This window comes from Talpa europaea (genome assembly GCF_964194135.1).
Source record: "Talpa europaea genome assembly, chromosome: 3".
In the NCBI taxonomy this organism is placed as follows: Eukaryota; Metazoa; Chordata; class Mammalia; order Eulipotyphla; family Talpidae; genus Talpa; species Talpa europaea.
The window spans coordinates 138,870,739-138,894,546 of NC_140069.1; the positions used below are offsets into that span (position 1 = coordinate 138,870,739).

At 43.8% G+C, this 23,808-nt stretch overlaps 2 protein-coding genes across 2 annotated transcripts in view; one reads left to right on the forward strand and one right to left on the reverse strand.

The window, feature by feature from the left end:
* Positions 1 to 4,550: 4,550 nt before the first annotated feature.
* Positions 4,551 to 13,246, forward strand: STMP1 (short transmembrane mitochondrial protein 1; the record flags this gene model as incomplete). Its single annotated transcript, XM_084230655.1, has 3 exons — positions 4,551 to 4,565; positions 12,227 to 12,280; positions 13,172 to 13,246. The coding sequence occupies 3 exons, from the start codon at positions 4,551 to 4,553 to the stop codon at positions 13,244 to 13,246; spliced, it is 144 nt and encodes a 47-aa protein (XP_084086781.1).
* A 7,041-nt stretch (positions 13,247 to 20,287) lies between these two features.
* SLC13A4 (solute carrier family 13 member 4) overlaps positions 20,288 to 23,808 on the reverse strand; it is a gene marked incomplete at both ends in the record, with an annotated part of 31,489 nt that continues 27,968 nt past the window's right edge. Inside the window, 2 exons of the mRNA XM_084230387.1 lie at positions 20,288 to 20,425; positions 22,478 to 22,615. Coding sequence (XP_084086513.1) covers positions 20,288 to 20,425; positions 22,478 to 22,615 — 276 coding nt within the window. The remainder of the gene's footprint in view (positions 20,426 to 22,477; positions 22,616 to 23,808) is intronic.

A 23,808-nucleotide genomic window follows, 5' to 3' on the forward strand; every position in this document is an offset into this window, starting at 1 on the left:
AAATGTGTAATGACATGTCCAGCATTATTTTATCATACAGTGTTTCATTGCCTTAAAAGTCCTATTTAGGGGCCTCTCTGGTAGCACAAGGGTAAGTCTCATCACTATGAAGCTATCTGCAGCCACTGTAGCATGAGTTCGATTCCTGACAGGGAGCTGACCCACATGGCACAGCAGACCTCTCCTGTTTCCCCGCTGCTCCCCTCAGCAGTGTATTTCAGTAGATCCACCTGTTCTGTTCCCCACTCTGTCTCTGGTGAATCCTCTCACCCCCTGCACCTCTGGCCTATACCCCACTTCTTAACTATGTAAAAATAAATTTAAAATATCCTATGTATTCTGCTTATTTGTTTTCTCTACTGTCTGCCACCCCACCCTATGCCCTGCAACCACTGATATTTTGCTTCTGTAAGTTTATGTTTTCCAGAATGTCATGTGATTAGAATCATACATACATTCTGTAGCCTTATCATGCTAGTGTCTTTTACTTAAGTAAAAGCATTTAGAAAGATTCCCCATGTCTTTCTATGCTTCATAGCTTTCTTTGTGATTAGCTTTGAGTAATATATTCCATTGTCTGGAAGTACCATAGTTTATTTACATACTCACCTACTGAAGGACATCTTGTTTTTTCCCAAGTTTTGGCAATTATGAACAAAGCTGTCATAAATACACATGCAGGATTTTGTGTAAATATAAGTGTTCAGCTTCTTTGGAAAAATACCACAAAATACAAATGCTGAAGTGTGTGGGAAGAGTATATTTGGTTTTGTAAGAAACTGCCAAACTCTTCCTAATTGACCGTATCATCTTGCTCCACCTTCTCACCCGCATTTAATGTTGTCTGTGTTCCATTTTTTTGGCCATTGTAATTGGTGTCTAGTGGTATTCTAATTTTATTCCCCTGGTGACATGAGGAGAGACATCTTTTATGTGCTTACTTGCCATCTGTATCTTTGGTGTGGTATCTGTTGATGTCTTAGATCCATGTTTTAATTGGGTGATTTGTTTTCATATGGTTGAGATTTAAGTGTTTTGTATAATTTGGATAACAATCATTAATCAGCTGTGTCTTTTGCAAATATTTTCTCTCAGTCTGGCTTGTCTTTGATTCTTTTAACGCTGTCTTTCACAGAGGAGATGTTTTTAGTTTTAACGAAGCCTCCACATCAATGATTTCTCTCATAGATTGAATCTTTGGTGCTGTGTCTAAAAGGCATCACCATACCCAATGTCAGTTAGATTTTCTCCTATGCTATAGTTCTGTGTTTTACATTTAGGTCTGTGATTCATTCTGAATTATTTTTGTGAAGGGCATAAGGTATATGTCTAGATTTTTTTTGTATGTGGAAATTTAGTTGTTCCAACACAATTTTTTTGTCTTTCCTCCTTTGACAACGATCAGTTAATTGTATATATGTGAATCTATTTCTGGGCTCTCTATTCTGTTCCATTAATCCATCTCTTATTCTTTCACCAGTACCACACTGTCTTGATTACTGTAGCGTTAGAGTTAGTGTTGAAGTCAGGCAGCATTGGTTCTCCAACTTTTTCTTCAATATTGTGCTAACTATCCTATAATAGGTCTTTTACCTTTCTATGTAAACTTTCAAATCTATTTTTCAATATCGATCAAATATCTTTTCTGGGATTTTAATTAGGATTGAATTAAATCTACAAATCAACTTGGGAAAATGAACATCTTGACAGTATTGGATCCATGGACATGGAATATCTTACCATGTATTTAGTTATTTTGTTCATCAAAACTTTGTGATATTCCTCATATAGATCTTCTACATATTTTGTTAGATTTATACCTAAATCTTTCACTTTGGGGGACTCTGATGTAAATGGAATTGTGTTTTTATTTTCAAATTCCACGTGTTCATTGCTGGTATATAGAAAGTCGATTGATTTTTGTATATTAACCTTGTTTTCTCAACTTTGCTATAATCAGTTATTTCTGGAGTTTTTTGTTTGATTCAGATTGTCTACATAGTTGATAATTAAATTTTTGTTTGTTTAAATTATTGATCTTTATATATGTATAAAGTATGAGGAATCCAACATTTTTCCAGGTAGAAAAAAATACCAAACACAGATCAATATGTGCTAAATGATCCATCTTTTGTCTATTTGGTGTTCAGAATCACTATAACAGAAATGAAAAAGGTAGATTGATAAAGAATTATAATTTTAAGGAGCAAGTTATCAGAGAAGGCCAATGGATAAGCGCCTTGAGGCTCAATGATTCTTTGTTGGAGTTAAGATCTCTTGGAACTTAAACCAGATGAAAAAGAATGAAGCCAGAGGGAGTGCAAAGCTTGTGAGAATATGCAACAGCTGAGAAAGTGGAGATCTGGCTAAGGTCAATGAGCTAATAGAATAGGAAGTGGCATTTTGGAGTATTTTACTTAACTGGTGGAGTAGGTCTAGTAGATGACAAAGTATGGGTGAAGAGTTAGTGGATTACTGACGTGATGTGAGGGCAAAGATCCTTAGAGGTAACAATTCTGCAGAATGCATGTGTATATAACCTTTGAAATCACCGCTGACTGTCATAGTATAGGGCTGAAAGGATGGCTATTAGATATCAAACCCTTCAGTTTATGAGACATTCTAAAAAGTAAGTAGATTAAGGCATGGCGAAAGGGTAAAGGGAGGACATGAATCTTAAAGAAGCTACTTTTATATGACAATATATAAGTAATAGCCTGAAAGCAAGACTTTCTTTTTCACACCTTACAGTTATTTGGGAGTATGGGTGAAAAAGCTTTTGAAAGGATCTTAGGGAAAGCCAGGCTTCATTTAAGCCTTTATCTGGAAGGAGGGAATAAGGTTTTATGTAAGGAATTTCAAAAATACTGTGTTCAGCAAAGGCTATGCCAGGCACTTGCTGGACACTAGGGATTAAGTCATAAACCGAGTAAATGAAGCCCTCACCTTCATGTAGGATATAGTCTGGTGTCTTGTAATCAAAGCATAGTCTATAAAAATTGAGTAAAATAACTTTTTTCCAGTAACAGTATCACACGGAGATTAGCAGAAATGCAGAACTTCACATTCAACATATACTTAATCAGTCTGCATTTTCACAAGAAATCCCTAGGGGACTTGTATACACACATTTAAAGTTTGAAAAGCACTGGTTAAGACTTGACTGAGTCAAGTTTAACTTGGACATGTTGGAAAGGAGAGTGTTGTAGCATTCCACTAGCATCTCTTCCCTCTTTGTAGCCACTTTAATGCACAGGGATTCTTTCCCCTCTTGTTATATTAAGGAGCACCCAACATCAGCTTGAACCACCAGCATTCCTTTTCCAAGTACAAGGAATGGTAAGGAAAGATTAATCCAGTCTTCTTATTGGCCGGACCATGCAACGAGTAAACACATTCCGGGAAGCAGAAAAAAACTGGAAGGCAGAGGAAAAAATGAAGCAGAAAATACTGCTTATATTCCTGACGGCTTTCCTGTTTATCACCATCCACTGTACTGTACCTCCATGATACACTCTCATGGTTTCGGCTAATATAATTTGGTTATTATTCCGAACCAGAATTGTACCCAACAGAACAGATAAGGGTGAAATTAGAAGGCTGAGAGCAAAGAGAAAAGGGTGGGCCTCGCTTTGCAAGTGTGTGTGTGGGGGGATGGGGGGGTGGGCCTCGCTTTGCAAGTGTGTTTGTGTGTGTGTGTGTGTGTGTGTGAGTGTGTGGCTGGAGACAGTAGAGGGCTTTGAACAACAGGAGTATGTGGTGGCACAGGCAGTCACGAGTTGTGCCAGAGTCCAAAGGTCCCCATCTTATTTACTTAAGCACCTAACTCACCACAGGTCCTTAACTCAGGTTACATAGCATACCTGTGGAGCCTTTGGAAAGTACCACCCCTCCCGCACGGACTCTGCATGGGGCCCGGTGCCTCTCCTGCACCAAGCCCACGGGTGATTCTCCTGTGCACCTGTTAGGGGGAAAGGATGTCCTAAAGCTAATTCCACACAGGCTTTTCTCTATGCCTATAGTGGAGTATTAATAAGTCCCTTGTAAGCGTGCGGGTGAGGACCCACAGCCAGGCAACCCGTTCAATATCGGGGCTGCCCTTTAACACACCCACCACGGGACGCACAGCCTCCTGCAGTCCTGGTGAGACAGTCCTGAGCCTCGTGCATCAGAATCGCTGGGGGGGGTGTGTGTGTGTGTGTGTGTGTGTGTGTGTGTGTGTGTGTGTGTGTGACCATAACACAGATAGCTGAGTCCGACCCAGTTTTTCAGAGACCTGGGGTTGGGAGACTGGGGCTGCGGGGCCCGAAGGGGCAAAGCCCTCCGCGAACTTGCTCAGAGCCCGTCCTCGGGCCCGCGGTCCAGCCCGGTGGTGCTTCCCGGGCGGCCCTGCAGGGGGCGCGGCGGGCACTTCCGGCTAGACCCGGCGCGGGCGGGGCGGGGCGGGGCGTGACCCGGAAGCCGTCGGGAGTCCCGCCCTCACGCCGGGGCAGCCCGCTCGGACCGGCCCACGAACCGCCGCGGCGCTGCGCTCCCTCCCGGTCGGCACCATGCTCCAGTTCCTGGTGAGTGGAGCCGCCGAGGGCCGGCCGGGGGCGGCCCCGACCCTGAGGGGGCCCTGGACCCCGCCGCGCGGGCCTGGACCGGGGCCTGGGCGGGGGCCCCCGGCGCCCCCCTCACCCGCGCCCCCCTCGGGGCGGGCTGCGCGCCTTTGTTCCCGCCTCGCCCGGCGCCTTTGCCGGGGTGTCTGCGCCCGTCAGGCCCCGAGACTTGGCGGTCCCCGGCACAGCCTGTGTGGGGAGACCCCTTGTTGAAGCTGCGGGGCCTGACGGCTCCCCCGGGGGCCCCCCACCCGCCCCGCGCCCGGCCCGGCCCGGCCCAGCCCAGCCCTTTGGGTCGCCGTGGCCGAGCGCGGACGGGGCCTGGGCGGGCCGGGGTGAATCCTAAATTAGTCAGCCACCTCAGGGCGCAGAGGCAAGGTCAGAGCTGGAGCCCGTGGAGCCCTCAGCAGCCCTTTTATAGCTTCCCGCGGCGACCGAGCCCGGGGCACGAGGACCTCTGCCGAAGAGCTTGCTCCGGGGGCGCTGAACGTTGCCATCTCGGGGCTCTTTGTTCAGCTAAAATCGGGTTTTCTGGCACAGCTCGCTGTGTTTTTAAAGGCTGGCTGAGGAAGGCTTCAGAAGGATTTGCCAGTCAGATTTCCAAGTGAGAGTCTCCCAAGTTTTTGTGCCTTCCACACTCGATGCTTTCAGCCTCTCACTCTGACAGGAGGCGGGGGGGGGTGGGGGGGGGGGAGTCTGTCCATGATCTCTTGGGGTGGCCCGTGGAAGTTCGGTGTTCTGGAGATGAGGTGCTTTTCTGTCTGTTAGAGTCTTTATCAAAGAAATTTAAAAGCCGCTTTTTCTGTCCTTTTTGAGATGGTGGTGTTGGATTTTAAAATCTGTAGCAGGAGAGTGTCCTTCAAGTAAACTGCCCAGCGAAGACAGGGCTTCTCCGCTGCCTCTGGAATTTTCTCCAGGTGTTAATTTAGGAGTCCGGAGAAAGAATTATTACCTTTTAAAAGGAAGCCCTCTGGTTAACAACAGCATCATTTAGCCCCAATGGGAATGGAGCAGGCATTGATTCAATTGTATGAAACTTTGTAAGTGCTTTTGTAGAGTGAGTTTGTTTGGTTTTGGAATAACTTCAGCTGTGTGTAAATACGAATGGGATTGATTTAAGAATTTGGAGTTCCCAGCACTTACGAGAATCCTTTATTAAATTCCTAGCTCAGGGCCTCCCCGGTGGCGCAGCGGTTGAGCGCTGGGTTGCAAAGCTGCCCGCAGCCTCTGCAGCGCTGGTTCGATCCCCGGCTGCTCCCCGGCCACCGAGGAGGGTCCCACATGGCGCGCAGACCTCTCCTGCCGCCCGCTGCTCCCCTCAGCAGTGTACTTTGGTCCTTCTGCCTGCTCTGCTCCCCGCTCTGGCTCTGGTGAATTCTCTCGCCCTCCCGTGCTTCTGACTGCACCCAGTGCTTGTGTAAATAAATAAATAAATCTTAAAAAATAAATAAATAAATTCCTAGCTCAGAAGTAACGAACGTAGATATTCCTTTACAATCTTTTCCCCCTACCTTCTCAATGCAGTCATTGAAAGAAGTGGAAGGCATTACTTGGTTCTACCTGTCAGATGATTCACTAATGCTCTGAGTCTTTCTCTTTACTTTCATCTATTTCATCTGTAAAACAATGGGTTGAAGGAGAGGATCCCTGAGATCTCTCTTTTAAAGATTTTTTAATTTATTTTTGCGTAGAAGAACTGCATGTAGGCCAGAGAGGGTGAGAGGATTCACCAGAGACAGAGTGGGGAGCAGAGCTGGTGGATTTACTGAAATGCACTGCTGAAGGGAGCAGTGGGGATCCTGACAGGAGAGGTCTGCTGCGCCATGTGGGTAGCTCCCTGGCCAGGGATGGAACTCGGACCATAGGGGTGAGAGCACTGAGACTTAACCTCCAGGCCACCAGGGAGGCCCACATCGTGCTTTTCACCTGCATACTCCTGGATTTGAGCACTCGCTCCCTTAGATTTAAACTGTGGGAAATTGAACAGATTATTTGGGAAGTAGTAGAGGGGTCACAAGGTGAAAACCTGCATTGTCACCGTACATTTCGGAACCCTCAGAGATGTTGCCTGGGGTTATCATTTCTGGGAACACTGATCATGTTGCTTTATATCCCACTCATTGTTCATTCCTTCTTCAATGAAAATACCCATCCTATCTCAAAAACGTGTTCCTGCTGCCTCTTTTCCCCTTTTACTGCAGTAGCTTCCTTGATGGCAGTATGGTTTAGCTGTAATTCTAAGAAAATTTTTGAGACTTTCACAGGAGCTCCTGATAAGACTGACAGGAGGGCTTCGAGTGCACCGCCTGGCATACTGTTACTGGGCGGTGTAGCTCTTGAAGGGGCAGCTTTGATACCATCACCTCCTTTTTAGTCCCTCTTCCCTTGGCTTTGAGTCTTGCATCTCAGTGCTTTCTGACATTCCTTCACATTAGTACACATAATTTTCACAGGAAGAACTTGTGCAGAGTGAAGGTTAATGGCCATCGGTGCTGTTCTAGAGAAACACCCAGTAACTAAAAACACTAGCGATTAGATAGGACTGTCCCAGCTGTCACCCTAAGATACTGATCCGCCTAGGTCCTGTATCTCTAGCCTCAGTCCTTAAGTCTCTGCCCCTCCAAACCTGCTCTTAGTAGAGTGTTTTTTGTCATACTATCACCTTACCTCTTTGCTGACAGCTTCCAGATTATCTTGTTTTTTCCCCCAGTTCCAGTTGGCTGTCATCATTGTCTACTGGACATCTTGTCATACCATCTGGGTCAGACCCATTACCTCTTCCCCACGCCACCCTACAACCCACGCCTCACACCTAACTTCTTTCTTTGTTCTCTGGCCTAACTTTCTCAAGTTAGAAATACTAATATAATCTTTGATTTATTTCTCTCCTTCTTTCTCCATATTATTAAGCTGCAATGTGCATAGCACTTATATTTCCCTGCTATGTAATCTTGGTCAAGTTACTTACCTGCTCTGTGCCTTAGTTTCCTCCACATTAATTGGGCAATAATTGTACCTGCTTTATAAGATTGGGTAGAGCATAAATTAATTCAGGAGAAAGAGAGTGCACATAGTAAGCACTTAGTAAGTACTAGTTACTGTTTTCAGCCATCAAGTCTCCATCACGTCTTCACACCCTGTGAAAAGTTCCAGCCATGTGTTCCCACTGCCAAGTATGCAGTCTAGGTCTGTTTTTCACTCCACCCGTGTACTGACTGCGTTAGCCTAACTGGTGTAGAAAGGTAGGTTTTGAGTTAGAAGAGTTATTTTTGGGTTCTCTTGTCCAACTAACGTGCTGATGCTTTCGTCTCCTCCACTAAGGGGACATCTGATTCCATCACGTCGTTACAGCATGCTCACTACTTAGATGATCTCTCAGTTGCTGTAGGTGTCTCCATAATGACTAGAAATTAAAGAGTGATTCTTACCCATCTGAAAACCTTTTACATATTTGAAGAGTGTTATCTTGTTACCTCTCTCCTAACCTCCACCCCACCCCTCTCTTGTTTCTACTTTTTAAAAACATCTTTGCTTCTTCCACCCATCCTTCATGAGTTAAGTTCCTCAGGCTGGTTATCTTTCTCCGAAAATTCTAGGTTTTGAGTTCTTTTAAAAACATGACTCTCCCAATATAGCCTACTTTAGCCATTGAAAAACAGGGCCGTTGCCTCTAATTGTGTATTTTCCCCTGATGTCCTTGCTTCTAGCTTTCCTTGCAACTGCCAGTGTAATCATCCAGGATGAATTGCCTTATTCACATGCTCAGAACTGTCAATGGTTCCTATATTCTTTCCTACAAATCCTCGTCACTTTTACTTGATTTTCAAGATTTGTTAACCTGGCTCCATTTTACTTTCCCAGTGCCCTCCAGTGGTGTAGCCTGAGTGCTGTTCCAGCGAGCACCTCCTTGTGTTCCTACCTTCCCACTTGGTTTTCCCCAACCCCCTCTTTTGCCTGTCCATCTACTCCCAGTTGCCCAACTCCCAACTTTTTCTTCTCAGTCTTTACACTATTATGTTCCATTTACCCATTTATTTAGGTCTTTCATCACTGATGTAAATAGTCATAGATTTTGTTTGTTGTATTTATAGGTACTTTTTGGTATTGCTGTAATTGTGAATGGCATGGCTTTTAAAATAGTATTTTCAAATTAGTTGTTGATGTAGAGAAATGCTATTGGTTTGGGTGTTTTGACTTTGTATAGGGTAAGGGAAAATGTCAGGCATTTCTGCCCTCCCGCCATCAGGATAGATGATGGATCCTTGTGGTCCTGAATGCATGCCTGATGGCGGGCACCTGGAGTAGGGTGTAGGCATAGGTGGATGGGATTCACCTGGGCTAAGACTGGGCTTTTAAGGGCGGCATCATGGGGACGCCAGAAGAAGCTGAAAGAGAAGCCGAGAAAGAAGCAAGAGAAGCAGAAGCTGAGAGAACGCCAGAGAGCCCAGATAGAATGAAGACTTGCTGGGGGCTGGGAGGACTGCCAGCTTCCCGGCCCCCCAGCACCCCTGCCTGCCATATGCCTGGTGAACCCCAATAAAAGACCTGCAAAAAACCACTGAGGACTCTGACTCCTTCTTTACCCGGTCTGCTGGATCTTAGAAAACCTGCACTGTGGTCAGTCCTGGCCCTGCACTTTGTTATCCGGTAAACTTGCCTTTCTTGCTTTTAGTGGAAATGGTCCTTGGGTTTTAGTATGTTTATGTTTCTGGTATTTTCTAATAAATCAAGGAAATTCTCTTCTATTTCTAGTTTGTTAAAAGCTTTTATTAACGTTTATTTTATTGTTTTATTGACGGTTGATTTTTATCTTGTTTCTCATCTGGTGATCATACTAATTTTCTTCTTTAATGTAATAACTTAAATTACATTAGATTTCTAAAATAGAGCACTTGGCCCTTTGTGCCATCATTTGGTAACATGGCACCTTTATATATTAAATACACATGTATTAGTCTTGTTTTTAGAGTAGACTGTCAACTGTAATACATTTGTTTTTAGAGTAGACTGTCAACTGTAATACATTTGTCACATGTATTAGTCTTGTTTTTAGAGTAGACTGTCAACTGTAAGGGAAGAAGCAACATAACTTTATAGGTAGATTTCCCCCAAGCACTTGGCACTTAGAACTTTGTGGTTTAATTTAATTACATAATTCCTCTTAGGCCTAATTATTACTCTCAGATATTCATTAGACATTTGAATATTTGAATCAGTTTTTTTGAGAACAGGTAAACACAGTTCTACCTGGGAGACTTCTGCTGCACTGTTATTGGCTTTTTCATGAATGTCCCTATTTTACTGGCTCACTAGAAGAATTAACAGCTTTTTTTTTCTTTCTTCACTCCCTAAGGAAGATAAAAGTATATAACCTAGTTTACATCTTAAAAGTTGCTTCTGTGGAGGCAATAGAAGGGATAAAGGTAATGTCCCCAACAGATTTTTGTTTTAATGTGCAGAATATGTTTTTATTCTTACTTGAAGCAATAAACACATTTAATAATGATCTCCACACCAGGTCTTAGTAGTTTGTGCTAAGGCACAAAAAAGGGTTAATTTTTCCTCATTTTGGAATGGAGTGTTGGATTGCTTCTGTAGCTGAGACTAAAAGTGAGAAATAAAATGATGAGTTTATCTTCTATTAATATTAGATGAGGTGCACTTTTTCATTTTCTTGTCAGTGTGTAGTTTTTCTCACCAGAGGCCATAGAACATTTTCAGATATTCCAGTGATTGCTGGTTACAGCCATCTTTGCTAAATAAAGTAAGATTATTTTTAACTTTATTTAAAACATTGTCAGTAAATATATGGTTCATATTCTGTGTCATACCTTGGGGGGGATAGGTGTGTACTTTTTGAAAATGTAATTTGATGAGTCATATTTCAGGCTTGACAGGTAGTATTCACTCTGGTTTATTGCCAGGAGCCATCTCCACAAGAGTCTTACTGCCTTGAGTTGACCTTTTCAGGATTTCATAGGATTTTGTGCTTTTTTATGTTAATAGATGCAGTGTGGTGACTGACATGCTCATGTCCACATATACAAAGGCTCTACTCTCAGCATTCCCCTATCATCTATAAAAGTCAGCCAGCAATCTGAATGGACCTCATTTTTTCACTCTGACATTTCCATTCTTTTAAAACATTTGTCCAGGTTGGAAGCAATCAAGTTGTCTTGGATTTCCTCAGTTTTATCCCATACAGTTGATGTTTTATCCCAAGAAGTCTGTACCTTTCTGTTTGGTGTTAGAGCTATCATTCTCTTTTTTTTCTTCCCCTCTGTTAAGTAAATCTAATACTCTGGATCTGGAAAACATCTCTCTACCTCTGTTGACCTCTGCTGTGTACTAAGTAGGAGCAACACTGATTAAAGAAAGTGATGGGAAAAAATCAAATGTCAGTTTGAATTTATGAAATTAGAAATTAGGTGTTTGCTTGCAAATTCTTAATTATTGGGAGAAAAAGCCCCAAGGAATTATAGATGCTCATTAAAACTTTGGGGAAAGGAGTGCTTTAATTTTTCCTGAAACAGTTTTGTTCAGAAAAATAGCACCCAATGGGATACTTTGCCATTTTCTACGAGTCGTGCCTTGGCTGTCTTTGTCACTGAGAAGATCTAGCTAGGGGGCCTGTGTTCCCCACAGGTGTGTCAGGCCTAGTAGACTCTGCTCATGCAGCATCCAAGCATAGACTCGCTCAGAGTCTCCTGTTCTTTTCTGTCCTATGTATTAGTTTTTGAGTGTGTGTCGATTTGTAATTTAGACTTTCCTGTGCTCCTTGGGAATGATTCTGAACAAGTCACTATCCTGGGCCTTAGGATCCTCTTGAAATATGAAGAGGGAGAACGGTGAAAGCGCCTTCATTTTTTGAGATCCTAAAATTTTTAAAAAAGATTTATTTATGCATACAAGAACTGGGTTACAGGCCAGAGTTTGGTAGGGGGTGGGGGGAAGCGTGTGAGAGGATTCACCAGAGACAGTTGGGAACAGAACAGGCAGATTTACCGAAGTACACTGGTGAGGGGAGCAGCAGGCGAGTCAGGGGAGGTCTGCTGTGCCATGTGGGTATCTCCCTGGCTGGGGATCAAACTCGTGCTACAGTGGTTGCCGATAGCTTCATAGGTTGCATCTTAATCCCTTGCGCCACCAGGGAGGCCCTTGAGATCCTAAAATTTAACTGATTTTTTTTTTTTTTTCACTCAAACACTTTACTTGATGTATGGAGGAATAACAATACTCATAATGTCTACCCCCGACCCCCCAAAAAGACAAAAAACCCAAGTTGCAGCTTTTAACAAAAATGTCAGAAGTTTGGCTTTAGTTTCTAGAACTTAATAGCTAAGTATTTATGGCAGTTCTGGGGGAACATGGGGAATTTAGCACAATATGGTCAGTGCTACATTCGTTTTTTTTTAAATGCTCCTTAGCTTTTGGGGAGGTTGTCTCCATCTTTATTTTATAGAAAAAAGATGTGACTCTTAACACTGTCTGACTCTTGACAGAAAACTAGGGTCTTCTTACCGTCCTGAGCGCCTTTGGAGAGTGTTATCTGTGTAGTCTGGTTTGATTTCAGATGGCACAGAACTAAGTATGCAGTGTAACTCTTCCTTGTTCTCTTCTTTCAGCTTGGATTCACTTTGGGCAATGTGGTTGGAATGTATCTGGCGCAGAACTATGACGTAAGTAACTTGCTCCCATGTAACCAAATTGTGGTGACTTGTCTGGAAGATGTGCTTTCTAGATAAATGCGATCCATAGATCTGTTTGAGGAATAAGTCCTGAAATTCGTAGAGAGATTTTTCCATTGTCGAAAAATACAAAAGAACCGAGAGAGCAGTATCTGCCCTCTACAGCCCAACAACAGGCAAAACCTCACCAGTGTGACTGGTGTCGTGGTGACCCTGAGCTGTGTTTGTTAGCCCAGAGTGATACTAAGTTAGTCTTACAGCTTATGGATGATCGTGTGCTCAGTAAGAGCTTAAAGATAAATTGGATCATCTTTTCAGTGCCCTCCCTCCCCGCATGCAGTCATAAAGGTCAAAATCTGGGGGATGGCTCTGTATAGGGCAGCACATTTAGGGGGACAGTTTGTGAAGTGGGGAGTTGCGGTAGCCTCACCTTACAGATGGGGAAGTTGTAAACCAAGTGGCGCAGCTGCCTGTGTGTGGGGATCCTGGAAAGGCAATGTTTGTTAGACAAGAAAGAAACATGACACTTACTTTTGGTTTGTTTTATAGTGAAACTTTTGCTATGACAAAGGGAATTCCCTTTTCAACCCTCACTTGTGTCATAGATTTTTCTTGGCAGGGGCTTTAATGTTTATATCACATGCACGACTTTTAGCTGGCATTGGACTGCAGGGCTAAGAGTAGTACTCACGTCGGGGCCTGGCCCTCAGGGAGGGAGCGTGCTTTCATGTACACCTTCTGAGCGCCTTCAGCTGTTACGAGATCCAGAAATATACTTAGCAGGGCTCTTTCAGAGGAGCATAAAAACGTGTACAGCCATTTATCTTTGGAGAAAGAGAAATAAAAGAATTTCTATTATAATAATTTTCTTTCTTTTTAAAGATACCAAACCTGGCAAAAAAACTTGAAGATATTAAAAAGGACTTGGATGCCAAGAAGAAACCCCCTAGTTCATGAGGCCGACTCCAGCGCTGCCTTCTGAATTCTACTGTACTCGGGGCCGCCTTTAACTCTGAACCAAAAGCTTTTGTTTTAACCTCCAGTCTCAGTGATTTTCTTCTTTGCCAGACCCCGTGTTGCCTTAATGTACAGATGGGGCCACAAGGTCAGAACGACTCTAGCTTCTGCAGCATTCTCACTCTTCCCATCCTCCCGGCCGCCTGTGAGATTCTCAGACTGGAGCTCTGGTGCTAGATCAGTAAACTTGACCTTTAAGCAGTTGTCTCGCCCTTATTCTGTGGAATTTCTATTACCTTTTTTCAAAAGAAAAATTAAGGCGTTTTTGTATAGCTGATCAGAGATAAATACTGATTTCACAGATTAGCAATTAAAATAGGGTCTAAACATCTGGTACTAAATTATGTTAATTTAACCAGTATTCCATTTGCTTTTCATTAATTGAGAAACTCGATTCCAAGAACTCTGTCACCAACTAGGAAATTTTAAAATTTGTAAAATAATGGTCTTTGTCCTGAGTAAAATTCATAGTCTAATAGGCCTGTTTTTCCTTAATGGTGAATTTGATCTCTTTTCTCTCAGAATAATCAGGCTTTCTTTAAGGTATTACATGTACATTGATATTACATGATGGATAAATGACAAGAAGTTTGTAAAAGGAAATTTTATGCTTTTTCATATTTAAAAAAGCATTTACAAAAAAATATAAAAGCATTTACATTATAACTACAATGATTCTCACAAGAAGTTTGGCCCAATTGTATAATAAAATCAGCATCACAAGAAGGAGAATTTCTGCTTCTCTCTAAAATTTATGCTTTTTTCCCCTGCAGAAGTTACTCTTGCAGTTTGTCAAATGTATAATCAGTCCATTTTTTTTTTTTAATTCAAAAAAGTTTGAATACACCACAGTTTTCATGGGTCAAGATACAAAAGTGATTTAGACTAGATGGGCTCTTCCACGCCTGTCCTTCGAGCTCCTCGTTTCCTTTCTGGAGGCAGACACTGTCAGCATTTTCCTGTATACTTTAGAGAAAGATTCTGTGCCTAAAACACACATGTGCATGGGGTTTTTTATAAACTGATAAACTGTACAGAGAGTTTGTTCCTTGCTGTTTTCTTTTTTTGTATCTGGGGTCATTCCATGTCAGTATTTAAGGAACAGGCACCTCTTCCCCTTTTTAGCTGTATAAGTGGATTTTGGCTGCTTCTATTAAATGGTTATACCATAAATTATTTAATCCACTAATGATTATTTAGGTTGTTTCCTATCTTTCGTAATTACAGGATAGTAACAAACTTGAACCTGCTGTTAATACATTTCTATGCAGGGTGTAACTATAACCTAAACTTCTAAGAGTGTAATTTGCATGACAGATAAAGTCCCCTTTCATTGGGTGTTTAGTTTTAGAGGCTTGTTGGACAACTTTACTGATAACATCATTTCTGAAGACATTTTTTTCAGTATCAGTAAACTGGAGAATGATTTAGAGAAACAGCTTTGTTAGAAAAATCACCTTTTTAGACGGTGATAACACTGATGGCCTATGTAGTAATGAGAGAAAGTGATTCTGCTTCTCTTTAAAAACATGGACCCTTCATATGGGAAGATGAGTTTTAATCCCTGTCATGTTGTCTTGGAGTGCGAGAAGGATTAGTATCAAATTACTGGTATGATCATGGGCAAGGGACTTATTTTTTCTGAAACTGTTGTCTAAGATGTGGATGCAATACCTACCTCTAGGCTTCCGTGAGGAACAGTTGAGAGGCTGTAAGTGATGTGTTGCACAGTGCTTTGCAAATTGCCAATAAATTCCAATTATTGGTCCAAACATGCTGCTTTTGGTCAGAATACTTTTTTCTGCAGTCGCTTTTGGAACCAGTTCATAAACCTTGCAAAATTTATCATTGTTATGTGGTCACTCTCTTGGTTGTTATGAAAACCTATAGTATTCCTCTTGTTCATGCCACCTGTTTCACAAGATTTGATTTACTGAATTGTTAGATTGAACTGCAGCCTGGAAGGATAAAGGTGTACCATCCTTGAGGGTATTTAAAATGCTACAAGGTTAAAACTGTTTTCAAGGAGGAATTTCTTGTCACCAGACATGTGACCTTTGTTATTTGGTGGTCTCCCAGCGTGGCTGCTTTGGTGAAGGCCACTTAGATCTTAGGTCTCTATATTACACCATGTGAACAAAATTCATTTGGATTTAGGGTTTCCCCAGGAGTGATGTAACCTCGCTGATGGACCATTATTACTGTGGGGGCCATATAGCAAATAGATCTGTGTTTACCTTCCCAGGTAAACTGCTGTGCAGTGAATCCCTGCTGTCTCGTGGTCACTCCAGATACTCTTAGTTTTAGATCCTTGTAGCAGTGAAAAGGGGCATAGAATTCTTGGGCAAGATAATCTGTACAGATCTTTTGGCAGAACTCAGGACCGTCAGAGCTTTTAGGGTATATGTGGAAATTCACAATGTGGCCAGGAGTTTTGGTGATTGTAATCAAGGCACTGAAAGTTACGTCCTGTGGTGTTTTGTAGGGACCTTTGCCTCACAAATCAGTGGAGAAATGGAAAGAACTACAAGTATGTCTGTTTTTTTTCCTTAAAAATGTTTGGAAACCATTGATGTGATTCAAGAAAATTTCCACACCTAACCATAAAAGGAGGATTGCTCAAAATTACTGAATTACTCACATGTGCAAAAAAAAAAAAAAGACTTCAGGACTGACGTTGGGAACTTAATAAATGCATTAACCTTGAAAAGCTTATCCTTAAACTAACCACCTCTCACAAAAAAAACAGAAGAAACCAAAACAACCTTATTTAAAATTGTCAGGAGACTATTTTATAGAAGTTGAAGTTACCTATTGACATCTTTAGACTTCTGATTTGGTGTTCTATGCCATTACATAGGTGTCTTTTTGATTTAACAGAACAATTTACAGTTGACCCTTGAACAACATGGGTTGGAACCGTGGGAGTCCACTTACATACAGATTTTCTTACAAACAGATGATGTAAAATTATGGTATTGATCAGTACTGTAAATGTATTCCCTTACAATTTTCTTTAGCTTCAAGAACATAGTATATAGGGCCTCCCTGGTGGCGCAGGCAGTTGAGCACCACACTGTGAAGCTGTCCGCAGCCTCTGTAGTGCCGGTTCGATCCCCGCTGGCCTCAGGGCAACCCACATGGCGAGCAGACCTCTCTTGTCTCGCCCGCAGCTCCCCTCAGCAGTGTATTTCATCAGTCTGCTTGTTCTGTTTCCCGCTCTGTCACTGGTGAATCCTCTCACCCTCCCATGCAGCTGGCCTGTACCCTGGTTCTTGTATAAATAAATAAATCTTAAAAAAAAAAAAAAAGAATACAGTATGTAATACATATACCAAACAAAATACCTGTTAATCAACAGTTTGTGTAATTGGCCAGACTTCTGGTCAACAGCAGGCTATCAGTAGTTAAATTTGGGGGGAGTTAAAAGTGGGTTTTTGACTGTGGAGTCAAAACCTCCAACCTCCACATTGTTCCAAGATCAACTGTAAATTCCTTTTTTCCCCTAACTCATTTACTCACTTTCCATTTGTGTGACTAGATGAAAGTTAAAAGACATACTGCTTCTGGTTCTCTCTGCCTCTGGGTCCATAGAGCGAATGTATGTGTGAGATGTTTCTATTTCTACTGAACTGTTCACTCCCTAGACACTGTCTATGCTGATGTTTGTTTTTTTGCCATGGTCTCCTACATTTTTAATGCTCTTTCTGTTGCTTCTCCTGAAGGAACACCATATACTTTACTGGAGCATATGAAGCTTTTCTTAATTTCTCATATTGCATATTGCATTTCCATTTCTTATATAGATGAATGGTTCTTTTTTCCCTACTGACTATAAGGGCCTTGTGGCAAGGAAGGAGGGGGAGGTGGTGAAGGGAAAATATTTTGAGAGCTTGCCTGCTCTTAAATAGGGAGTTTGTGACACTTAGCTTTTCAGAGGTTCAGTTATACCTTCCCTAAATCAGAATGCAACATGCTTAGTGATGTTCTGAAGACCTACTCAGTGCCGTGTTTTCTACGGCTCTAGAAAGAAACAAGCAGAACAGAGATTCAGTTGAAAGTGGCATGGAGTGGGACATTGCAAAACTTGAGTCCTGGGCCTGCTTGCATCATTGCTTCTGGGGTAAGAAGTGTGACTGCGTCAGTCTACGTGTACAGTTGTACAGGATGGGGATCAGAAATGGTGCCTTGTGAGCTATGCAAGTCAGTTGGACTCAGCATTTCTTCAGTGACAGCAACTCCGGGGTGAGCTAGTTGTGCAGAGCAGTGCCTCCGTGGTTCGGGCATCCTGCCATACCCGGAGTGATTCTGGTCTTTAAGACAGACTTTTTCTAATGTGGTCCCCAAGAATAAAGCCAGATACTCTATTTGGTTCAAATGAAGATTAGGAGTCTTTGTGTCATGGAAATGCTCCTAGGGAAGATTGCATACCCTGTGCTTGATGTAAAGGATTTTCAGAGGTTACTTTGAGTAAATTTGATATACACAGTTGTCCCTTGGTATCCCCAGGGGATTAGTTTCAGGAAACTGCCCCTCACCCCCACGCCCTGTAGATCCCAAAATTCACAGATGCTCAAATCCTTTACATAAAATGGTGTCATGTTTGCATATCACCTGCCACATCCTCCCATATACTTTATGTGACCTCTGGCTGACTTATGAGACCTAATGCAATGTAAATGCTATATAAATAGTCACTATACTGTATTATTAGAGAATAATGACAAAAAAGCCCATTATGTTCAGTACAGACAAACCTAGGCCTAACTGCGTAGTACGTATTTTCAGTCCACCTGTGGTTGAAGAAAGGAAGCGGAATCTGCAGATATGGATGGTGGACTGTAATTGATTTGTGAATGAGACAACTACACCAAATACACGTCTTTGTTTCTGTTTCATCATCTGTGAGATGATGATCATTTACAGCGTTCCCATCCATACAGTCTTGTGTTATTAGAAGATAAAAATCAGATTAAGTTTGCAACACACATGAGGCGACAAAGACTATTAGTTATTGTTCAATAGGGTGAATTTTCGATGACAAGGAGTTGTTAGTCAGAGCTGACACTACGTAGCATTGCCATAAGCCACTTGTTTGGCCCGAATCTCTGGTTTCGGGAAAGAACATTGTGGTCCTTCAGAAGTCAGTAGACCAAATGCTCAAATGCTCTTTTTACTTGGCTCACTGGTGTGTTGTCTCCTCGGAGCGCCTGGCAGCAACTGCAGTGGGCAGTTGATTGCTTTCCCTTTGGGAGTGAGTCAGGTTCTCAAATACCTGAAGAAGGGTCAATAATCTTAAATCCACTTCATTCAAAGTCAACTTTTCTTTCTTTTTACTTACTTCTACTCCGAGTCATCTGTGCCTTTGTCTTTTGTCTGGCTTAGAGGCTTTGTGCCTATGTTCTGTCAGATCAGGCCTCCGAAAACTTGCCTGCCCTGACACTAGGAGTAACACCTGGACTCTGAACCATTTGAAGCAAAGTACCTGCAGCTGCATGAGAAAACCAGCTGGGTGTGTCTAATCCTGGTATTTCACTGCGGCTCCTTAGGTGTTTACTTCTGTAGTGGCCAGATAATGTGGTTGAAACTAATTGTCAGGGCAGAGTTTAATCTTCTGGTTAACCTGGTCAGGCATGCGCTGTGATGGGAGCATGCGCGTTTTGACCGTCAGAAAAGAGACTTCACAACTCTCAGGTACTGAGAAAACTAAGAGTGATTTTATTGATAAATTATTGTGGGAAAACTGTACATGCTATCAATAGTAACTTAGAATCAACTAAAAGAGTGTAATAGCCCTGGGGTACTCCTTTCCCTGTGAGATGTACTTAGTGAGTAACTGATAGGGAAAGCCAGAAATGTGGGATACTGGCACACAGACGGGTCTGGAGCTCTGTCCAGACACACAGCCAGGGCAAAGGTGGCGTGGGCCTTAGGAGGAAGGAGACCTTGATTTCCAAGGTGATTTTCTGAAAACATTTATTGGGCGGTTACAGATTACTGTGTATTTGCTGGAGTCTTCAAGACACAGAAGACATCTCCCCACCTCCCACTGACTTGTAGAAGGTGACTGATATGTTTGGACCTTCTGTACTTTATCTTCTCAGAAATGAACTACCCATTACATCTAGAAGAAAGCCAGTCGAGTATCATGACTAGCGCTGGAGTCTTAATTATAGTGCTGGGCTCCTTAATAAGACAGGTAAGAAAGTTTTTTCTCCCTCCCAACACTTAACCAATATAGTGGTCTTGATAACGATGAATGAAGAGAAGAAAGAGATACGAATCTCAATGTGTCTTCTTTCTCTACTTCCTTTTCCTTTGACAAAGAGAACAGCACCAGACCCTTTCCAAAAGGGAACACTGTTTCTTTACAGGAACTTGGTGTCAAGGTAAAGAGAAGCCACAGAAGGGAAATGCTTAAAAAGGAATCAGAGCAGTGATTAAAAAGTACCGATTGCCACAAAGAGGACACACTGAGAATCGCCTTTTGTGGAGAGAACTTAAGATAGAAGACATAAGAGAAAGCAGCTAATGTTAGGTCTCAAATTCTGGGTGAGATTTTTCTCCCAAAAGGGGAGATGTCACTGGTTTTACTATCTGTGCATAGGTAGGATCATTTGGATTTCTGCTCCTCCTAAGAAAGGACTATGATACTCAGAATAACATCACACCTACTGGGGCTAGTCAATTTGTGAGGCTAGCCAGCTTCTGAGGGGCAACTAAGGTTTCTCTTTCTGCCTTCAGAAAGAATTGACTGGGGAGACTAAAGGAAGTGAGAAAGATTTTAGGTTTTCTTGAGCTAAAGAAAGGCAAAGGAAAGAGGGCAGAGAAGACACATGTAAAGGTGATTTTGGTCGCTGGAGGCTTCTGTGCTTCACTTGAAGTGGTAGGTGGCAGAATGTTCTGGTGGGGCTTATGTGCTTCTGGTGAGTCCAGTTCCGCTGGGCGCTGGCAGTTCCTTTGGCCGGTTGCCCGTTTGTGTTAGGCTCGATCGGTGATGTTACTGACCTTGGCCCAGGCCGGAAAAGTGTCCAGGTGGAAGAGGCTCACTCCCCATGTATTGATGGCCACCATCACTATTACCAGGCCAATGACATTGACCCCCAAGCCAGCTTTCACCTGTGGGACAAACCAGCACACCCTAGTCACCCTGAGTAAGCAGCAGCCTGGATCCCAAAGTGCTCCCCAACTACTCCCCCCTCACCTGCCCCCATCTAAGCTTCACCCCTGACGGGCTCATGCCCACCTGCCTGTGCCCATTTGTTCCTGTCATTGCCTGGCATTCTCTAGTGTCTCCTTGTAGGGTGACATCAAACTGAAGGACGGGAAAGGCAGGGAGGGCTTGGGAATGCGATTAGAGTCATCTGCTCTTGTAGCGAGCGGTCCAGGCCTATAAGATGTGTACTTGGAACATCGGGTCTTGGGATGGTAGAAGAGTTATGCTAAAATAGGTGTCGATGGCTGCATGATAAGGGAATGTGTTAAACTAGCCAGATCTCTCTAAAGGAAGAAAGTCTCAGAAACTTTAATGTGCTCACAAATACGGGGAAGATGTGTGTGTGTGTCTGGAATGCTGTGTTCTGTGAAGCTTTTGACACTGTTACCTGGTTTTTCAAGGAACAGTTACGGAAGTGTGGGCCTTGGGTTCACCTGGGGGAACAGGTCGACTGCCTCTGCTCAGCCCCTCAGAAAAGTGATACAAGCATGCTAGCTTTGCTGCTTTCTTCTGAGGGAATGTCACCTCTTCCATTTCTGCCATAGCATTGACACACGCAGGCTGAGGGGGATGTATGAGGGAGGACGGGATGCAGAGCTAGGGCCAGGTGGAAAATGTACGTGAGGGTGGGTGCATCCCACCAGTGAGTCAGCAAAGCCCACTGGCCGGATGCAGTGGCTAGGGAGAAGCGAACACTAGGCAGTCGTTCCAAACCAATGACTAGACACGACCCCTCTCTGCTTTCTGGCCAAATCCTGGGCTTATTAATCATCCCGGTCTCCTTGGGCTTTGGGTGTGGAGAACCACCCTTGTATGCGTGGAGGGAACAGGTTCTACAGGAGCCGAATTTGGAGACGAGCCGGACCACATAGAACATCTGGTGTGAACCTCCCCACTTAGCAGGAGAGGACACCGCAGTCTCAAGTCAGTGCCCCCGCCGGGGTAGGACCCAGGGCCAGCTCACTTGTCACGCGATGCCTCTAGAAGACTGGGAGGGAATATTGGAGACTTCCTGCACAGGAAGCGGGGGGACAGGAGATGGAGGTAAAGCTCAGTATAAGCAAACTGTACGATACCAAGGGGGAGTGGGGTGACTGACTCCCCTTCCCTGAAGTACTGCAGTGACTTGGACAAGCATTTGAACGGTAGAAAGGATCTGAATGTCCACTACCAGCCTGAGGCTCTTTCTTCCTTTCTCTACTGGCGACTTAGAGGGCTGCGGAGGGTGAGTTTGGGCTCTTGTGAAAAAAATTTTCGCCCCTCAGCAAAGTGAATGGAGCCGATTTTACCCAGGCTGCAGCAATTTGTGTTGTGATTTTTCATCCTTCTCTCAGCCCCCAATCAGTCCTGAAGATTAAAAAGCAGAGCTAAGAGTGTAAGGTGAGGAGCAGAGGGTGTGTATACCCAGCACCACAACCAGTAAAACAGCTCTTCAAAGTGATCTTTTATGAGCCCCGCTGAAAAGAAAGAAATGGACTCGGGCGGAAGCCATGGCTGCGTCTGGGACTCCCGGCCAAGGGGTAGTTCAGGAGGATTTTGTGAGTCTTGTCCTTACAAAATCATTCAGCCTAGGTTTCTACAATTTCTATACTTCACCTTCTGTGAATAAACCATTAGCTTTTTGAATGAGTATCCCCACCGGTCCAATGGAGAAACTGAGGCAGCGACGTGCAAGCCGGGCCACGTGTGTGTCTGTGGGAGCCGTGTCTGTGCATGTACCGCCTGCCTCCCAGAGAGGTTTGGAAGGTTGAGCGTTGAGAGGGTCATGTAATTGCTATTTTCGGTGCTTATGGACCAACCCAAACCATTTTCACCAGTACCATTCTTTCTGCCACAGCAGACTGGGTGCTGCAGGCCAGGGACACCATCCAAAAGAGTAAAATTCAGAAGGCAGTGGAGCCGGTCCTCCCTGTCCTGGTGGCTGGCCCGGCAGGAGGCGGGCGCCTACAACTCACCATGTCTTTGATCTGGCAGTGCCCGTAGCTGAAGACGATGGCGTTGGGGGGGTTGCCCACAGGCAGCATCACTGCAAAGGAGATGCACATGGTGACTGGGATCAGGGTGTAGAGTGGATTAATGTGCAGCGTTTCAGACTAGGAGAAGAGAGAATTCACAGAAACATTAGCGTTGACACTGGACTTGCATTCCCTGTGCTTTACCTCATAAACATGCTGAGGGATGGCGTGGTGTTGGCTAACCTCGGCTGGACACCTGAGCTGGGGAGTGAAATCACTGCCCTTCGGGACATCCAGTGCTTCCAGGTCAGATGGAGCCTCACAGCTCACTCACTCCCCATGGACACGTGGGCTTTTGAGTTACTTCCTAGAAGGGGTTTCTTACTTGTTGGTACTAATCTAAGGAAGTGATGTTAAGATTTTTTTCATTAGCTGAGAAATTCTTTCTTCAAACACTAATCTCACGAATAAGCTGCTTTCATTGAAGTGTAAGGAATCCCTCATCCGTGGGATCCAGCACTGAAGTGTTGCTTGATGTAGTGAACTTGAACCCGCCATGGTCTTGCTCCCAGTGTTGTCAAGGTGTAACTCCGCGAGCTCCCACACTCACACCAGCTGGTGGCAGGGAGAAGTTGGGGGAGGAGCAGTGAACAAAGAAAGTGATTTGGGGGAGCAGGGGGTTCATTTTGTTGGGACTGGGGAGATGCTTCCCTTTCCCAGGTTCCTGTTCACATTCTGAGTCCAGTGCAGTGGTGTGCCTGGCGTGGTACCTTCGCGGCTGCTTAGCCAGGCCAAGACCCTGCTGCTGCTCCCCGCCTAGTCCACTCATACTCTGAGGAGGGAGATCGAGGCTGGCCTTGCTCTCAGTTCTTAGAACCTCCTAGACAGTGGAATTGTGTGGAGGCGGTAATGACAGCAGTGGGCGTGAGCTTTGCATCCAAGTGTACTTTGGGAAGCATTTTGCCTCCATTTTCTGTAGTTATTTCTCCAGCTCTGTTGTTGGGTTTTATGTCAGGAGAGAAAGGTAGATTGTAGGGAACTGGATGATTGTAGGGAACTGATGATTCTAGGGAACTGGAACCCTAGGGCTGCAAGTTACCCTATCCTTATTTCTATTCAGGCTGCCCCTACCCTGACCTAGTGTTTTGGAAAGGGTTTCTAGAACCCTTGCTGTGGTTTGTAATATAGCTATTTACTTATCAACTTAATTTTTCAAACTCTGGTTTGAATACCCATCAGTGACGACTGTGGCAATGTCCAGGAGAACACGCAGCCATAGTGCTGCTCCCCTGGGGCATCCACCTGGACCCCTGGGACTCCGCTGAACTCAC